This window comes from Oncorhynchus mykiss, chromosome 4 (genome assembly GCF_013265735.2).
Source record: "Oncorhynchus mykiss isolate Arlee chromosome 4, USDA_OmykA_1.1, whole genome shotgun sequence".
NCBI classification, from domain to species: Eukaryota; Metazoa; Chordata; class Actinopteri; order Salmoniformes; family Salmonidae; genus Oncorhynchus; species Oncorhynchus mykiss.
The window spans coordinates 7671142-7686066 of NC_048568.1; the positions used below are offsets into that span (position 1 = coordinate 7671142).

Here is a 14925-nt window from a genome sequence, read left to right on the forward strand (position 1 = left end):
GTATATTTATAATATCTTTGTCAAGAACAAGTCAGTTCTCTGTTTTGCCCTGCGAGGTGGGACAGAGAGCCCGTACATACGAAAATCGCATTTACCACTTATTGCTTAGCTAATAAAAAATACATAGTATACAATCGGTGACTCAGTGTCATACTTATCCTGATACCAGATTCGAATTGACGCAACTCTAACACACCGGTTCACCCAGCTATACACATAACCCCTCATTCAATTACACCAGTGGCAAACAGTGAAATTTGAGGAGCAGGAACAGCTATAGCCCTCAAACTCACCTCTGGGTCTCAAAGCCAGTTCCTCTGCATTTCTTCATTGTTCTCCTTTAATAGGGGACTGATCTAGACCTGGGACACCAGGTGGGTGCAATTCATTATCAGTTTGAACAGAAAACCAGCAGGCTCGTAGGGCAGAAGGGGCAGGGCAGCGTTTCCCAAACTTGGTGTTCATTTTGATTTTTGTCCTAACACTACACAGCTGATTCAGATTAACAAAGCTGATTGATTATTTGAATCAGCTTTGTAGGGCTAGGGGAATAAAAATAAAATGTGCAGCCCTTTGGGGTTCAGGTGACTGAGTGTGGGAAGCCTTTGTCAGAGGGTAAAAGTTGCATACCCCTGGGCTGTAGGCTGCACACCTTGGGTCAAATATTAGATTCTGTAGCTGTGTATTTTATCGAAACAATTCTGTTCTACAATGGTTCTTTTCCTTAGCTCAGGGTAAGTAGTAGCAGGCCTAGAACAATCTTATGCGACGCAAACATTTGAGTTGTGTTCTTCCTCCTTTTAATCAATCATAATAATTTGTCAAATGCCTTACAGGTTGTTTTGCCTCTTGATGGCAGCTGTGGGCATACAACAGACACCTTCTATAAGTATGCATTTTGCACCTTTCAAATTCAAGCACTAAGCATTTGACAATATATATTTTTTGAATTTTAACTAAGCTTTCCAATTCCAGATGACCTCCACGCTGAATGCCTTGGTAACGTTATTCGTTTGAGTGTCGCTCCTCTCTTTGAAGAGGTTGATGCTGTCTTCAGTGAGTTTGCCTCTTATGATTCTCTTTCTCTCCTGTCATAATTCATGGCTTGATATTGCTTGTCAACTATTGTGTTCACACCATCTCCATCCCTTCCAGATGACACACAAATCATTAACCTGACGCCTGGCCTTGCTACTCAGTGTGGATTCAGCTTTAAATTTGACCCCATGGGGAATGCCATGTTTTTTGCTTCTCTTCAAAACTGCTTTTCCCAAAACATGGTAACCGTAAGCACTGTAGTGGGTACTTGAACTTCAAATGGACAGTTTGCCTTTCAGTGTCACTGCATTTGCAACCCATAATGTAGCAATGTCATTTTATTTAACCTTTGACCTGGAGTCATGGTGAGACCAGGCTCTTTTACAGATGAGCCCTGTATACACAAAGATGCAAGTCAATATTTGCATAACTAGATGGAAAAATTAAATCATTGAAAACAAACACATTCTTCAGTAAAAATGTCCTCAATAAGCCCGAGTTGCCGTAGAGGTGGTAATTCATACAATTTTAGAGCATGGAGGTTATTAGAAGTACGGTGCCAGAAACATTGAAGCAGTTTTACTGAACTCTGTGGCCACCCCTGGGTCTGGTATCTCTTACCTCTAAGTTAACGATGACGGAAGGTACAGCAGAAGTTTATGGAGGGCTTTCAGAGGGCCAGCCAACTTTCTGTAGTGTGGCTTCAATACAGTGACAGCTGCATTCATATAGCCAATTTTGCCACAGTCTATAACTTGCATGAATGTCACCTGAATTTATTTGTTTTTTTGCTATATAATGAAAGGCTTTTTTTCCCTTCCCCCTTCATTTTAGGATGATAAGATGTTCAGCTTGGTCATGCAGTTCAGGCTGCCAGGAAACCACATGACCGAAGACCCTGTGTATAGAGTGGGCAAAACCTGTAGCTACACCCCCTGGACCTCCCGAGAGATTCTGTGCGACCGCAACTACATGGAGGCAAGTGAGCAGAGCATGCCCTAATGGACATGTTTACAGTCAAGCTTGTCATACTGCCTGTATAAATGATCTGTCTAGAGCTACAACTGTCCAGTGTTTCATTTCTTCTGCGACACAACGTAGAGGTCTTGACTCTCTCTCTCAATTCCACTCGCCTCTTCAAAATGCACATAGGACAACTTTAGAGGTGAGGAATCTTGGCCTATTCTCAATGCATTTAAGGAGGCGAGTGGACAGATTGAGAACTGGCCGTTGATTTCCTATTGTCTGGGAGGGAGAAAATGCATAGGGAATAATGGCTTTTCTTCTCTAGGTGTCTGTCAGAAGGACTCTTCCAGACATCCAAACCGTCCCCGAACAGCCCACTGGGGGCCCGAAAGCAAGGAGCGCCAACTTCCGGAGAGGAGCTGAGGTAGCCATATTTCAGTTTCTGTAATTTCACTACAACATGACAGGATGGCGCTAAACAAAATGTGCATTTGTTGACAATTTTGTTTAATTCATGTTTCCATTTCCTGAGACAGGCTGTTGCTTCAGGATACAAAATGACAGCAGTCGTCTTTAGTCCTAGCAAGAAGGTCATGAATGTGGATGAGGTCCAAAGAAAGGGCTATGCGATAGCCAACACTCCCACACGGCTGGTGTTAAGAAGCCCCCATAATGCAGAGGAAACATACCTCCAGAATGTAAGCTGACTTCCTCCATGAACTGGGTCATGTTCAGTAGAGCAAACAATTGGAAAGCGTGGCCCTACCTGAACTCTGCAACATATTGTTAATACGGTTTGCCCTACTGAACACGGCCCTGGTGTGGTTGCCCCCTGGACAGGTAGCTGGGGTTCCGATGCGGGTGCTCTCAACCTCAACCTTCTTTGAGCAGAAGTGGCTGGTTACTCGAGTAGATGCCACGGCTGTTTGTCCAACACCAGGTTGAGTGTGAAATCATTTAAGATCCTTTAAACCCAGTTCTTAATTGGCTCCAGACAAGACTTTCATTTGTGTTATGTAGTGTTCAGTTGGGAAAATGTTTTGGGGTGAACTGTTTACAAATAATGGCACATTTGTTTTCAGTTGCAAAATGTTCTGTTATGATGTGCACTTGGCTTCTTGTGTCACTGCAGAGGCAGTGGTCTTTACTCCAGAAGTGATCACCTGGTACATGCCCAAGCACATAGACCCACTTTTCTCCTCTGATGCCTTCACTATGTTGGAGGTGTACATGGGAATTGACGCTAAGAGGCTGGACACTGAGGAAATGGCTGCCAGAAACTACTCGGTTTTAGTCACGGAGGCTCATATTATTGTTGAAATTCCGGTGGGGGCTGTTGGCGGCTATTTCAAGGTCAGCGTTGGATGAGTAAAATGTTCCTGTTTAATTTCTAAATCTTATTTGTAGAGCCTTCAGTGCTTTGCAGTAACCCTTTGCCATCTCTCATGGGTAAACTCCTAGAACTGTTTTGTGTAAAATGTTTCTTATTGAGCAATTGTCTGCTTAATCAGGCTAATATACAATGGATTGCAAATTGTGTGAATGCTGCATAAAATGACACTTAAACATACTCTACCGCTTGTCTTTGCAGTTTGTCCTTTAGCCGCTTGACATTTGAGACCAAATATCCACACTAAAGTATTGTTTACCGGACTTTTTAGGGAGCCGGTAGCTTTGCCACTGTCAACTGAATGCAAGCAACACTCGGCTGCTGTTTACATATTGTGCAAGTGTTTACTTTGCGTGTCAGTTGCTTTGAAAATGCACACCGCCAGAAATGCAAGTTGACCAGCTCTCTAAAGTCTGGTAAACAATACTTTGGATATTTTGTCTTAAATTACGAGCGGCTAAAAGACAAGCGGTAGAATGATTGTATTTAACTTTCTGGCTTATAAGGAACATTGACCTGTTTTTGCACTCCAATTGTGTATTACAGCCTGACTGCATCACTCGTCTCCCTTACAGAGCCATATTCAGGATGACCAGTACTTTGTCACTTACACCATTGAGCCCATGCTTGAGTTGCTGTGGATCGAGGAGGTCGCACACGAGGACACCAGCTACAAAGTCCTCTTCCCTATCACAACACCTCCGATGGCCAGGCCTCCACAAGTTCGCAACTGTGAGTCTGGTTTAGTTAAACAGTGCCTATGGTAATTTGGGATGCCTGGGTTGTTCATTAGGCACGACGAAACAGAAGAAAATGTACTGAAACGGGGAGGCAATACCCGGACTTATCCAATAACAAATGTCCATTTTCAACTTCCATTGTACCGCATTTCAAAATGTTTTCCTTTGTTTGCCAATGAACAGACACGCCCTTAGACACAGTTCCTGAGCAGGCAGTGTTTGTGCTTGAGTTGGGGACCTTCAACCTTGATGTGGAGCTGCTGAACATCACCTTTCCCACCATGGTGCTAACTGTTGCAGAGTGCAACGCCAGAGGCTTCAATGTTCAGGAGCAGAGATCCCCGGACAACACCTTGAAGACCTTCAGGATGGAGGTGCCCTTCTCAGACCCGGTGGTCGTCAAGGAGGTGTGTTTCTGTTAAATGCAAAGCCACACGCAGTGATTTGTACATGCCCTAAGAAGTGGGCCACCAACAAAATAGAAATAATGGCACAAATGTACTTTGTATCCCTCATTTACTCAAGTGTTTCCATTATTTTGGCAGTTGCCAATAGTGCTTGATTTAGAGGAATGAGGGCAACATTACTTTAAGTATATAGTTTGTTTTAATAGTCCCCATATGTACTTGTCACTTGATGTTGAGTAAGGTTCTGTTAGCATTATTGTTGTATCAATTGACCAATGCTTTTAACTTCACTACAGAGAAGGGCGGAACAAGGTGTCACAACCTTCACTCTTCAGCTGATCTACGGCCTGGTCGTCTTTCCAGAGTACGCTCCTTTCTCTCACTCTGCCGTTGTGGACGCTGTACTGCTGGACATTGGTATGTCTCTGGACTACGCCAAACTACTGTTGAATGGTTTCCTCTCGTTAATGATTGCCCTGAAAGGAAATTGTCAGCGGAAGCCCAACTAGCCATACTGTAGGTTTTTCCTATGCGGTCTCTCTACAAAGAAAATGTTAAGCTTTAGAGTATTTGGACCCCGTTGTCCTGTTCCTGATTTGCCAGGATCGTGTTTATTCAGGCCCACCGTTGCAAAACAAGGGCTTCTTCTTGGACAAGTTCAAGTAGTACCTTCCTGTTTTTTGTGCTTAATGAACACAACCCTGTTTGTCCTTGTAGTGCCACCCTCAGTCACTGGCAACTGTGATCAGGAGAACTTCCACATCACTGTGGACTACAGGAACCAAGATCCCTTTTTCGTGGTCTTGGTTGGCAAGCGGCTGCTTAACCATGAGCTTGCTCAACAGTATTTAACAGAGGGCGACGCAGACTTCACCATCACGTTGCCCTTCTCTTCGCCGGACGCAGTGTTTGAGGTACGACGCTCTCCCAAAACATGTTAACCTAAATTGCTGCAGCTACCCTGTATACTTGCGTACGATATTGGACTAATGAACTCTCCCATTGGTTCCCAGTCGGTTCACTCGTCCTCTGTCAGGAGCAGACTGGATGTGGCTCTGTTGAATCCTTACAACAACATGACCATCAAATACTTTTCCCTGGCTTGCAGCTTCCTCAAAACGCTGACTGGTTGGTTCTCAAACAATTGCTTCCGATAAATAGTCGTTTGACATGGTTACCAAACCTGGGTTCCTTGCAAATACTGTGAGTCTAATAGTAGTGCCACAGATGGGCATGGTTTGCACTTTTGGTGCTATTCCATTGGTTCAAGCTCAATTAAGTGTCACAAATACAGAACCCAGGTCTGATGGCTACCTGTCTTTTGCTCCCCCACCTCCAAGAGTGTTTCTCTAACGGAACGATGACTGCGCTGGCGGTGAAGGTGGAGTCTGCTCCCGGTCTGAACCCCGGTCAGCTGACCCTGAGCGACCCCGCCTGTGGTCCCACCTACAGCGACGATCGCTTCGCCTACTTCCACTTCACTGTGAACTCCTGTGGCACCACCAGGAAGGTAAAATGACGATTACCCTGAGGTGATACGGACTGTTTGCTTCTGCAGGCTGTAATAAGCAATTCCCCTCTACTACAGTTTATCAACAATGTCATGCTGTATGAGAACGAAATCTCCTTGCCAGATGAACTTGAGGTGAAGCTGAATGCCACGGTGTCTTCAGAGGAGGAATATCAGTAAGTGTATTACGCATCCCAATTGTGGCATTGGCTTTTATTGGGTGTTTTTTTTTTTTCCTTCGCCAATTGCTCAATGCTTTGTATACAGGGAAAATGTGCCTCTACTACCAGTGTGTCCACTCCACTGCTTGAAGTTGCCTACATCCCTCTTTTTAGGTTAAAGGTTTCCTGCTACTACGTGGCCAACACCACTCGCACATTGGCCTTCCTGACCAGGCCGCGTGACCACGAGCCTTTTGTCGAGACTGGGACGGGTCGACTAATGGTCAGAATGAGACTCGCTCAGGGTAAGCGTGCACAAATTCAGAATTTCAACTTGACCCCTAGCCTCTAAAAGAATCTTGGAAGGTCTCCTTTTACAAAACGCTTCCCACAAAATGTAAGCCTTGCGTTCTGAGATCTACAGGTGTGGCTATGGAGTAACGGTGAGGAGCTGATTTGGGGTGGTAGTGTTGGCTATAAATGACTTGTGTTCATCGGGGCACAACAGGATATGATAAACGAGCATTTCTTAATGGACATGTTCAGATGGTGCCCACTGAACACGATCCCCGGTTGTCTTGTTCTGTGTTCCAGACGCCTCGTATAACACGTTCCACCAGGAGGAGGACTATCCAGTGGTGAGGTACCTGAGACAGCCTCTGCACTTTGAGGTGGAGCTGACCACGTCCTCTGACCCCAAGGTAGCGCTGGTGCTTGACCACTGCTGGGCCACCCTGAACGAGGACCGCGACTCTCGACCCCGGTGGAATCTCATCATTAATGGGTAACATGTTGTTTTTGGGCCTAAACAAGTGTTATTCCACAGGTGTGGTTCCTGAGTAATTAGCAACCTATCATGCTTGGCAGGCCATTTACTTTGGCTACCGTGGCTATGCCCCCATCCATAGGTCCTGAGTGGTCACAATGCTTAAAAAGCCGTGTGCGGTCTGTCACCAGATCGCCACCCAATTCTGGTGCGTACGATCACATTTTTGTGGTCCCTGCAGCGTACCATTGGAACAGAACGCATGCTGCAACAAACAACTCTAAACCGCGTTGTCTGAAAAGCATCTAAACAATGTTTTGTACTGATGAGAAATAAAGGTCTTCACAACTTTATTCCACCTTAAATGTTAACGTTATCATCTAGTCTAAATAACAGGTTGACTTGTTTTTCAATGTGATGCGGTACAAGGGAACCATGTAAATCTAGTTTAGAAAATATGGCATGCCGTTCACTGCGCCCGTTGCCTGAGATCTTAACTTAGTTTGGCCACTTCAGCATGTGACAAATCTTTGTACTTGTTACGGCGTACACATGACAAGTAGTTTACAGTTAACCAATCAAAAAGCCAATTGTCACCTCCCCAAATACAACCGTAGCTCGACAGCTACACAGAGTTGCAAGATATAACCCCCCCCCCCCCCCCTAAAAAATGGCTTGAGCTAAGGTATTGTGGAGAGGATGATGCAGGAAATATTACTAAGATGGGGGATTTATCAACAGTTTTAAGCTAAATACCCCTGGAAAGGGGGGTCTGATCTGGCAACCCTGAGGTACCATAGTTTACACTCTGCCGTGTTCAAATCAACTAACGACTTCAGTGCATTCAAGACAATGGGGGTACTCCAGTTGAGATCACCATACGTCAGTCGAGTCTGACAGACGCTTACGTGATAACCGACTGCATTGTATGGCGCTAGCATTAGCTCATATGCAGTACCACCTTCAAAAGTGTTTTACACATGTGTCATTACAATCTAGGCAAGAATCAGAAAGCATGAATAGAAAGTACATAATACTTACGGTACGCTACAGTAGAAACGACAACACGTTACGCAGAAAATAAGGCACTTTGAAAGGAATGCACGCATGTCCACAGTTATTTGTAAGGAAGGCAATAAATGTGCAAGGCCTGTATACCTGATCTGGGGAAGTGCTTGGAGTTTCTTTTGAAGGAAAGTTTGTCCGGCTCATTAAATTCTCAAATAGAAATGGTCTGCAACAGTGAAATGGGCTACTTTTGTGAAAATGAGAAGTTGAAACGGCCTATAGAAAATTAGCAGGTAGTGTGCCTTGGTTTGAGGTCAGCGCGGGTTAACTGTGCACATTTTGGAGCAGGGAGTGCATTGTGACGTCACGCGCATAAAATCAACTCCCACTGCTGGGGCGACTGTTGAAGATATTTGGAACTCGCGTGTGAAAAGGTTGTTGGCGTTACCTACACCTTTTTACTCAATGTTATCCTTTTGGTTTGCTACAGTTCAGTGTTCAGCCGAACTGATGGTCAGTCGAATGGAAGTCAAGAGCGGCTGGCAAGCTTAGCTTGCCTTTCCGATTGGTTTCATACAACTGCTCTTAACACTGACTGAATACTTGTTGGTTTTGGGTTGAATTCAGGCACAAGTGACCTCTTGTGTTGAACAGTTATTGCACTAAACATAAAGGATGGTTCACACGCCTGTGCAGCATGGATGTTTGAAACGGAATAGGATCAGTTGACAGGACGCCGCTTTCAATGGAATTTCCTGTCCTAGAGGAATGCGCTAATTGGGAGTTGCTAAACATGAACAAATACCACGGTCAAGTGTAGCAGCTTGCTAGCTAATGTTCATATTTCAAAAAATGTTACTACATTTTTGATTTGGGTGAGCACTTTGCCACAGATGGACACCGCTGGCCTAATTTTTATCTCAAGAATTTAAATTGGGTAACTATTGAAAGATGACTTATTTTTCCTACATTGTAATGGACTTATGATTATGCATGCTGCAAATGACACTTTATTTTGCGGGTGCCTTTTCAGTATCTGGAGACATGTTACACCAAGCAGTGTAGTGAAGCAACTTTATTGGTCAAAACCATTCATTTGGGGGATCGGGTTTGCAAAATGCTATCAAACCACGCAATTTTACCTTTTTAATGAAGTGGTCACAAAAACCTAAATTTGGCCATGTGGACACGGGAGTAACTTTGCAGCTGTTTATTAAATCAGAAATGTCACAGCAGTTTAAAAAAACACAAAACATTCAGCCTGTATCATAGAAGACACCGCATTCACATGGCTGTGCATGAAATGGGCAGTTCAGATTTGTCATTTCAGCTGCAACTATCGTTGTGCAAAATCCTGACCATCGTCTGTCGGCTCAAGTGGCTTTGTACTGGTGTGAGCGTTTGTCTCAATGTAACGTCCTCAGATTTCACAATTCCCTTTTTGCTAATATCTGGCAGTTAAACAGTAAATGATTAACCTCCCAAAGATGCAAATGTAAAGTAGGCCTAAACTGTCAATGCGTAGGTTACTTTGTATAGTAGAGCTACGTGTGAATCCGATGCCATGGGTGTAGAATTTATTTTGAGACCACTTTCCGACAGCGGAAGAATTGCTTTGGCGCATTGCATGAAATTCTTAATTAAAATGAGTTACTTATTTTGAAAAATATGATTGCCTTGTTGATACCGACTGTCTATTCGGCAACTTTGGTTAAATCAGTCAATTGATCAATATTCAGGTCGCCTGTAGTCTGATCATTTAGAATTTTAAGAACCATTTAGAGGGACATCTCACCTCATGTCAATGTAATTGAATATACATGTTTGACATCCGTCATTTAACAAGCTATAAAAGCCATTGCAGTAGACAAGGTAATGTTGGTGAGAAATGCTAAATGTGCATTGTTTTTCAAATAGGCAGCCCAATTTCTGTTCTTTAAAATAAATAATGTCCCAAATCAGATTCATCCAGGTCTGATGGGCCAAAAGATCAGAAATTAAAACCAACAAACCACTTGTGACGTGACCTTGAATTATCTGAGGACTGTTTAATTGTTAGCCGACTCTAAATGAATCATGTTAGGATTTGGGGTGCCGAGGAAGCGGTTTTAAAAAGTTACCGTCTCCCTACTTAAACTCGACGGTAGAAATCTATTCCATTGATAAAGTCAACTTATTATCCATGACATCGTATCCTCCTTGCAGCTGCAAAACCCCAACCTTATGATTCAGTACTATACAAATTGAATTACTAGCTAACTAAACACAGGCTAAACACACAGGTCCCTAGCGGACTGACACAATATGATGGCTTGTTACAAGATGTCTCTACCCCCCCCCCCGGTTCCATAAGGGACACTTATCGTTGATACATTTTTTAACACACGAACCAGCGTCGGCTTGGAGTAAAAGCATTTATGTGGGATGGTGCCGTGGAAAGGTAGGTGGTTGGGTCTTCTCTCTGGCCGTGGCTCCAATGGCTAGTCTTGAACAGAACTACAGGATGGATTTTCCTTTCACTCGTTCTGGAAGATGGGCTAATCAATCCTGTCGCTGATTCCTCAGTGGGTGATGAGAGTAGGATGGTTTGGATATAGTAGCAGAATGGTCCCACTTAAGGTTGCTTTTCTAGGTACTTGTGAGTTTAGGAAAGTTTCAAACGTGTAGCTTGCGCCTCACGGTTTTCTGGTCTAATGTTAATTTCTGTTACCAGTCCTTTTTTGCACTCTGGCCGCCGGGGACGGTTCCGTCAGTCTGACCCACTCTCTGATGTCCCTCCTGGCATGGCTACTTACTATGCACATTTTCTAGTGGAGTTTCTCTAACACGTTCAAAAGTGAATACTGAAACAATATTTCTAACATAAGACTGGTCAGAGATTAGCTATAGAAAATGAATGTCATATTGGTTTTTATTTTGCAATTTTTACTAGAAAGGTGCTCACTCTACAGGTAGGAAGTCTCGAGCCTTTATATTGTATATGAAATATGTTTTTTAAAGATATGGTGATTTTTGGTGGGAAAAGCCTGTTAACAAAGACATACCTTTAGTTCATACTGGAGGGGGAGAAAGAACCCACTTCTGCTGTAAATTGATCTGATCCTCACAGGACTTTGTACACAAGGAGGTTGGGGTTTGCAGCGTTTTCTTGTTCCTAACTTAGTCCCTCTCTCTACACTGGCAGCTGTGAGAACCCCGAGGATCCATACCGTGTGGTCTTCCACCCGGTGGTAGCTGACGCCAGGGTCCACTTCCCCCCTCACGTCAAACGCTTTGAGGTCTATATGTTTTCCTTCGTCGATGATGCGGGTGAGCCGAGTGGCCAGGTAACAATCTTTATTGGTTAATTTTGTGAGTGGCAATCATCCCTTTTTTTTAAATCTTTTTTTTCTGAAACCATCAAATCTTTGATTCCTAGGTCTTTGTCCATTGTGATGTGGGCATCTGTGATGCCAGTAGTCCCTCTGGCGGCCCCTGTAGTGGACAATGTGTGAATCAGGACAACCCGAAAAGAGGTAGGTCTTGTGTTATGCTTTTCAGACCCTGGCAGACCATAACTGAACTAATAGCTTCTCTCCCTCTCAACAGGTCAACGACATGTCAAAGACCTCTTTGAGGAGCGTCATTTATATGTTTCTTCTGGATACATTCTTTGGGTGTAATGTCTCTAACATGTCAAATAAAGTGTTCTATATAAAACAATCCTAACCGTTGGACTACCTTAATTGTATCTGATTTGCATTTAATACCAAGGCGCATGTAGTAGGCTTGTCATCTGACGTGTATCAATCAACCCTTTTGTAAGCATGGAACTCTGAACCATCCACCGGAGGGAGATAAGTGTTGCACACCAATTTCCTGTCTAGGACAAACAATGGGTGTCGAAACAAATGCTTTCCAATGTCCAGTAGGATGAACTGACTCAATGTTATTGCAGATGGTGTTTTGCCAAAGTGAGGCCAGCAGGGCTGGTAATTTTCAACTGAAATTACAACTTTCCTTGATACTTCTCACTAGCTTGGTTTCCATCCAAATATGGCCATCTTCTTTAATGATATGCATGTCAATCTCTCATGGCTCAAATGGGAAGAGCTTGATTTCATCACTACTTGTTTTTGGAAGAAGTGTTGACCAGCTGAATGTACCGAGCTGTCTTTTTAAAACTACTAGTGCACAGCTCGGACACCCATGCATTCTTCACAATCTCAAAGTCCGAACTACAGAAGGTACAAACGTATGTGCGGCTATATTTGTCTAAGTTAAATTACGAAAATTGGTATTTACCAAGCTACCTGACTAGCTAGTTTTAAGAGTGAATTTGTAACTTGTCTTTTAGGGACTCATGAGAACCAGCAAACCAGGCTGTTGTCTTGTGAAACAGTGAATTTAAATCTAGCTGGCTAAAGCATTGACTGCACAATTGTAAGCTTGCCTTGTAATGCAGCTGAAGTAACATGCTTGTGTCGGATAAATAACTATGGAGCCGATCTGGTATGGACCATAAAATGTAACGTTCTGAACTAATATTCATACCATTCTATGTACAGTGCCTTGCGAAAGTATTCGGCCCCCTTGAACTTTTGCCACATTTCAGGCTTCAAACATAAAGATATAAAACTGTATTTTTTGTGAAGAATCAACAACAAGTGGGACACAATCATGAAGTGGAACGACATTTATTGGATATTTCAAACTTTTTTAACAAATCAAAAACTGAAAAATTGGGCGTGCAAAATTATTCAGCCCCTTTACTTTCAGTGCAGCAAACTCTCTCCAGAAGTTCAGTGAGGATCTCTGAATGATCCAATGTTGACCTAAATGACTAATGATGATAAATACAATCCACCTGTGTAATCAAGTCACTGTATAAATATGACTTTTTTATAAATGTTGTATAGTTCTACTGATATATTACTGCATTGTTGGGAAAGAGCAAGCAAGAAAGACATTTCACTGTACTTGTGTAAGTGACAAACTGGAAACTAGGCCTCCTGGGTGGCGCAGTGGTTAAGAGCGCTGTACTGCAGCGCCAGCTGTGACTCCTGTGGCGGGCCGGACGCAGTGCGTGCTAACCAAGGTTGCCAGGTGCACGGTGTTTCCTCCGACACATTGGTGGTGCTGTGTTAAGAAGCAGTGCGGCTGGTTGGGTTGTGTATCGGAAGACGCATGACTTTCAACCTTCGTCTCTCCCGAGCCCTATTTTATGTGGATACACTACTTGACCCCCCAAGCATCATTTCACACATTACACATGTTGATATTAAGATTTTTTTTAAATTTCATATAGTTTGCTCCAACATTTGATTACTGGGAATAAAACAGCAAAAACATAAGTCATCAGCCGTATGTTGATTCACAGGCAATTTTAATGTGGTACTGTAAAGGTAGGGCTCCAAAAACATTAATAAAACACAGACTTTATTGAGACACTCTGACAAAGACCACATCATATCAAGACATGTTGCAATTAACTGAGTACATTCACTATGTAACTCATTTTTGTTGCTTTCAATTGAACACATTTCACCTCTTATAGTTGAAGTCGGAAGTTTGCAACCACCTTAGCCAAGAACATTTAAACTCAGTTTTTCACAATTCCTGACATTTAATCCTAGTAAAAATTACATGTCTTAGGTCAGTTAGGATCACCACTTTATTTTAAGAATGTGAAATGTCAGAATAATAGTAGAGAGAATTATTTCTTTCAGCTTTTATTTCTTTCATCACATTCCCAGTGGGTCAGAAGTTTACATTCACTAAATTAGTATTTGGTAGAATTGCCTTTGCATTGTTTAACTTGGGTCAAATGTTTCAGGTAGCCTTCCACAAGCTTCCCACAATTCCTCCTGACAGAGCTGGTGTAACGGAGTCAGGTTTCAAATCAAATCAAAGTTCATTTGTCACGTGCGCCGAATACAACAGGTATTACATTGAAATGCTTACTTACAGGCTCTAACCAATAGTGCAAAAAAAGGTGTTAGGTGAACAATGGATAAGTAAAGAAATAAAACAACAGTGAAAAGACAGGCTCTATACAGTAGCGAGGCTTTAAAAGTAGCGAAGCTACATACGGACACCAGTTAGTCAGGCTGATTGAGGTAGTATGTACATGTAGAAATGGTTAAAGTGACTATGCATATATGATGAACAGAGAGTAGCAGTAGCGTAAAAGAGGGGTTGGCGGGTGGTGGGTGGCGGGACACAATGCAGATAGCCCGGTTAGCCACTGTGCGGGAGCACTGGTTTGTCGGCCCAATTGAGGTAAAATGTACATGAATGTGTAGTTAAAGTGACTATGCATATATGATAAACAGAGAGTAGCAGCAGCATAAAAATAGGGGTTGGGGGGGCACACAATGCAAATACTCCGGGTATCCATTGTTCAGGAGTCTTATGGCTTGGGGGTAAAAACTTTTGAGAAGCCTTTTTGTCCTAGACTTGGTACTCCGGTACCGCTTGCCATGCGGTAATAGAGAGAACAGTCTATGTCTGGGGTGGCTGGGGTCGTTGACAATTTTTAGGACCTTCCTCTGACACAGCCTGGTGTAGAGGTCCTGGATGGCAGGCAGCTTAGCCCCAGTGATATACTGGGCCGTACGCACTACCCTCTGTAGTGCCTAGTGGTCAGAGGCCGAGCAATTGCTGTACCATGCAGTGATGCAACTAGTGTTGCTCTCGATGTTGCAGCTGTAGAACCTTTTGAGGATCTCAGGACCCATGCCAAATCTTTTCAGTTTCCTGGGGGGGGAATAGGCTTTGTCGTGACCTCTTCACGACTGTCTTGGTGTGTTTGGACCATTCTAGTTTGTTGTTGATGTGGACACCAAGGAACTTGAAGCTCTCAACCTGCTCCACTACAGCCCCGTCGATAAGAATGGGGGTGTGCTCGGTCCTCCTTTTCCTGTAGTCCACAATCATCTCCTTAGTTTTGGTTACGTT

The 14925-nt window shown here is 43.3% G+C and overlaps 1 protein-coding gene across 1 annotated transcript; it reads left to right on the forward strand.

The window, feature by feature from the left end:
- The first annotated feature begins 585 nt into the window (after positions 1–585).
- LOC110522010 lies at positions 586–11705 on the forward strand. Its single transcript, XM_036975536.1, has 21 exons — positions 586–734; positions 837–889; positions 976–1056; positions 1156–1280; positions 1873–2016; positions 2330–2428; positions 2541–2702; positions 2845–2944; positions 3137–3357; positions 3970–4126; positions 4318–4541; positions 4838–4958; positions 5259–5455; positions 5555–5669; positions 5882–6051; positions 6130–6227; positions 6387–6517; positions 6807–6996; positions 11171–11312; positions 11405–11501; positions 11575–11705. Exons 1-21 carry the CDS (start codon positions 712–714, stop codon positions 11646–11648), a joined length of 2724 nt encoding a protein of 907 aa, XP_036831431.1. The 5' UTR covers positions 586–711; the 3' UTR covers positions 11649–11705.
- The last annotated feature ends 3220 nt before the right edge of the window (positions 11706–14925 follow it).

Bases quoted from the DNA above. Each gene is read 5' to 3' on its own strand.
- LOC110522010 (XM_036975536.1), top strand. From the start codon at position 712: ATGGTTCTTTTCCTTAGCTCAGG. The intron at 735-836 runs GTAAGTAGTAGC...AATGCCTTACAG, and splicing joins GTTCTTTTCCTTAGCTCAGG to GTTGTTTTGCCTCTTGATGG. The intron at 6,518-6,806 runs GTAAGCGTGCAC...TCTGTGTTCCAG, and splicing joins CAGAATGAGACTCGCTCAGG to ACGCCTCGTATAACACGTTC.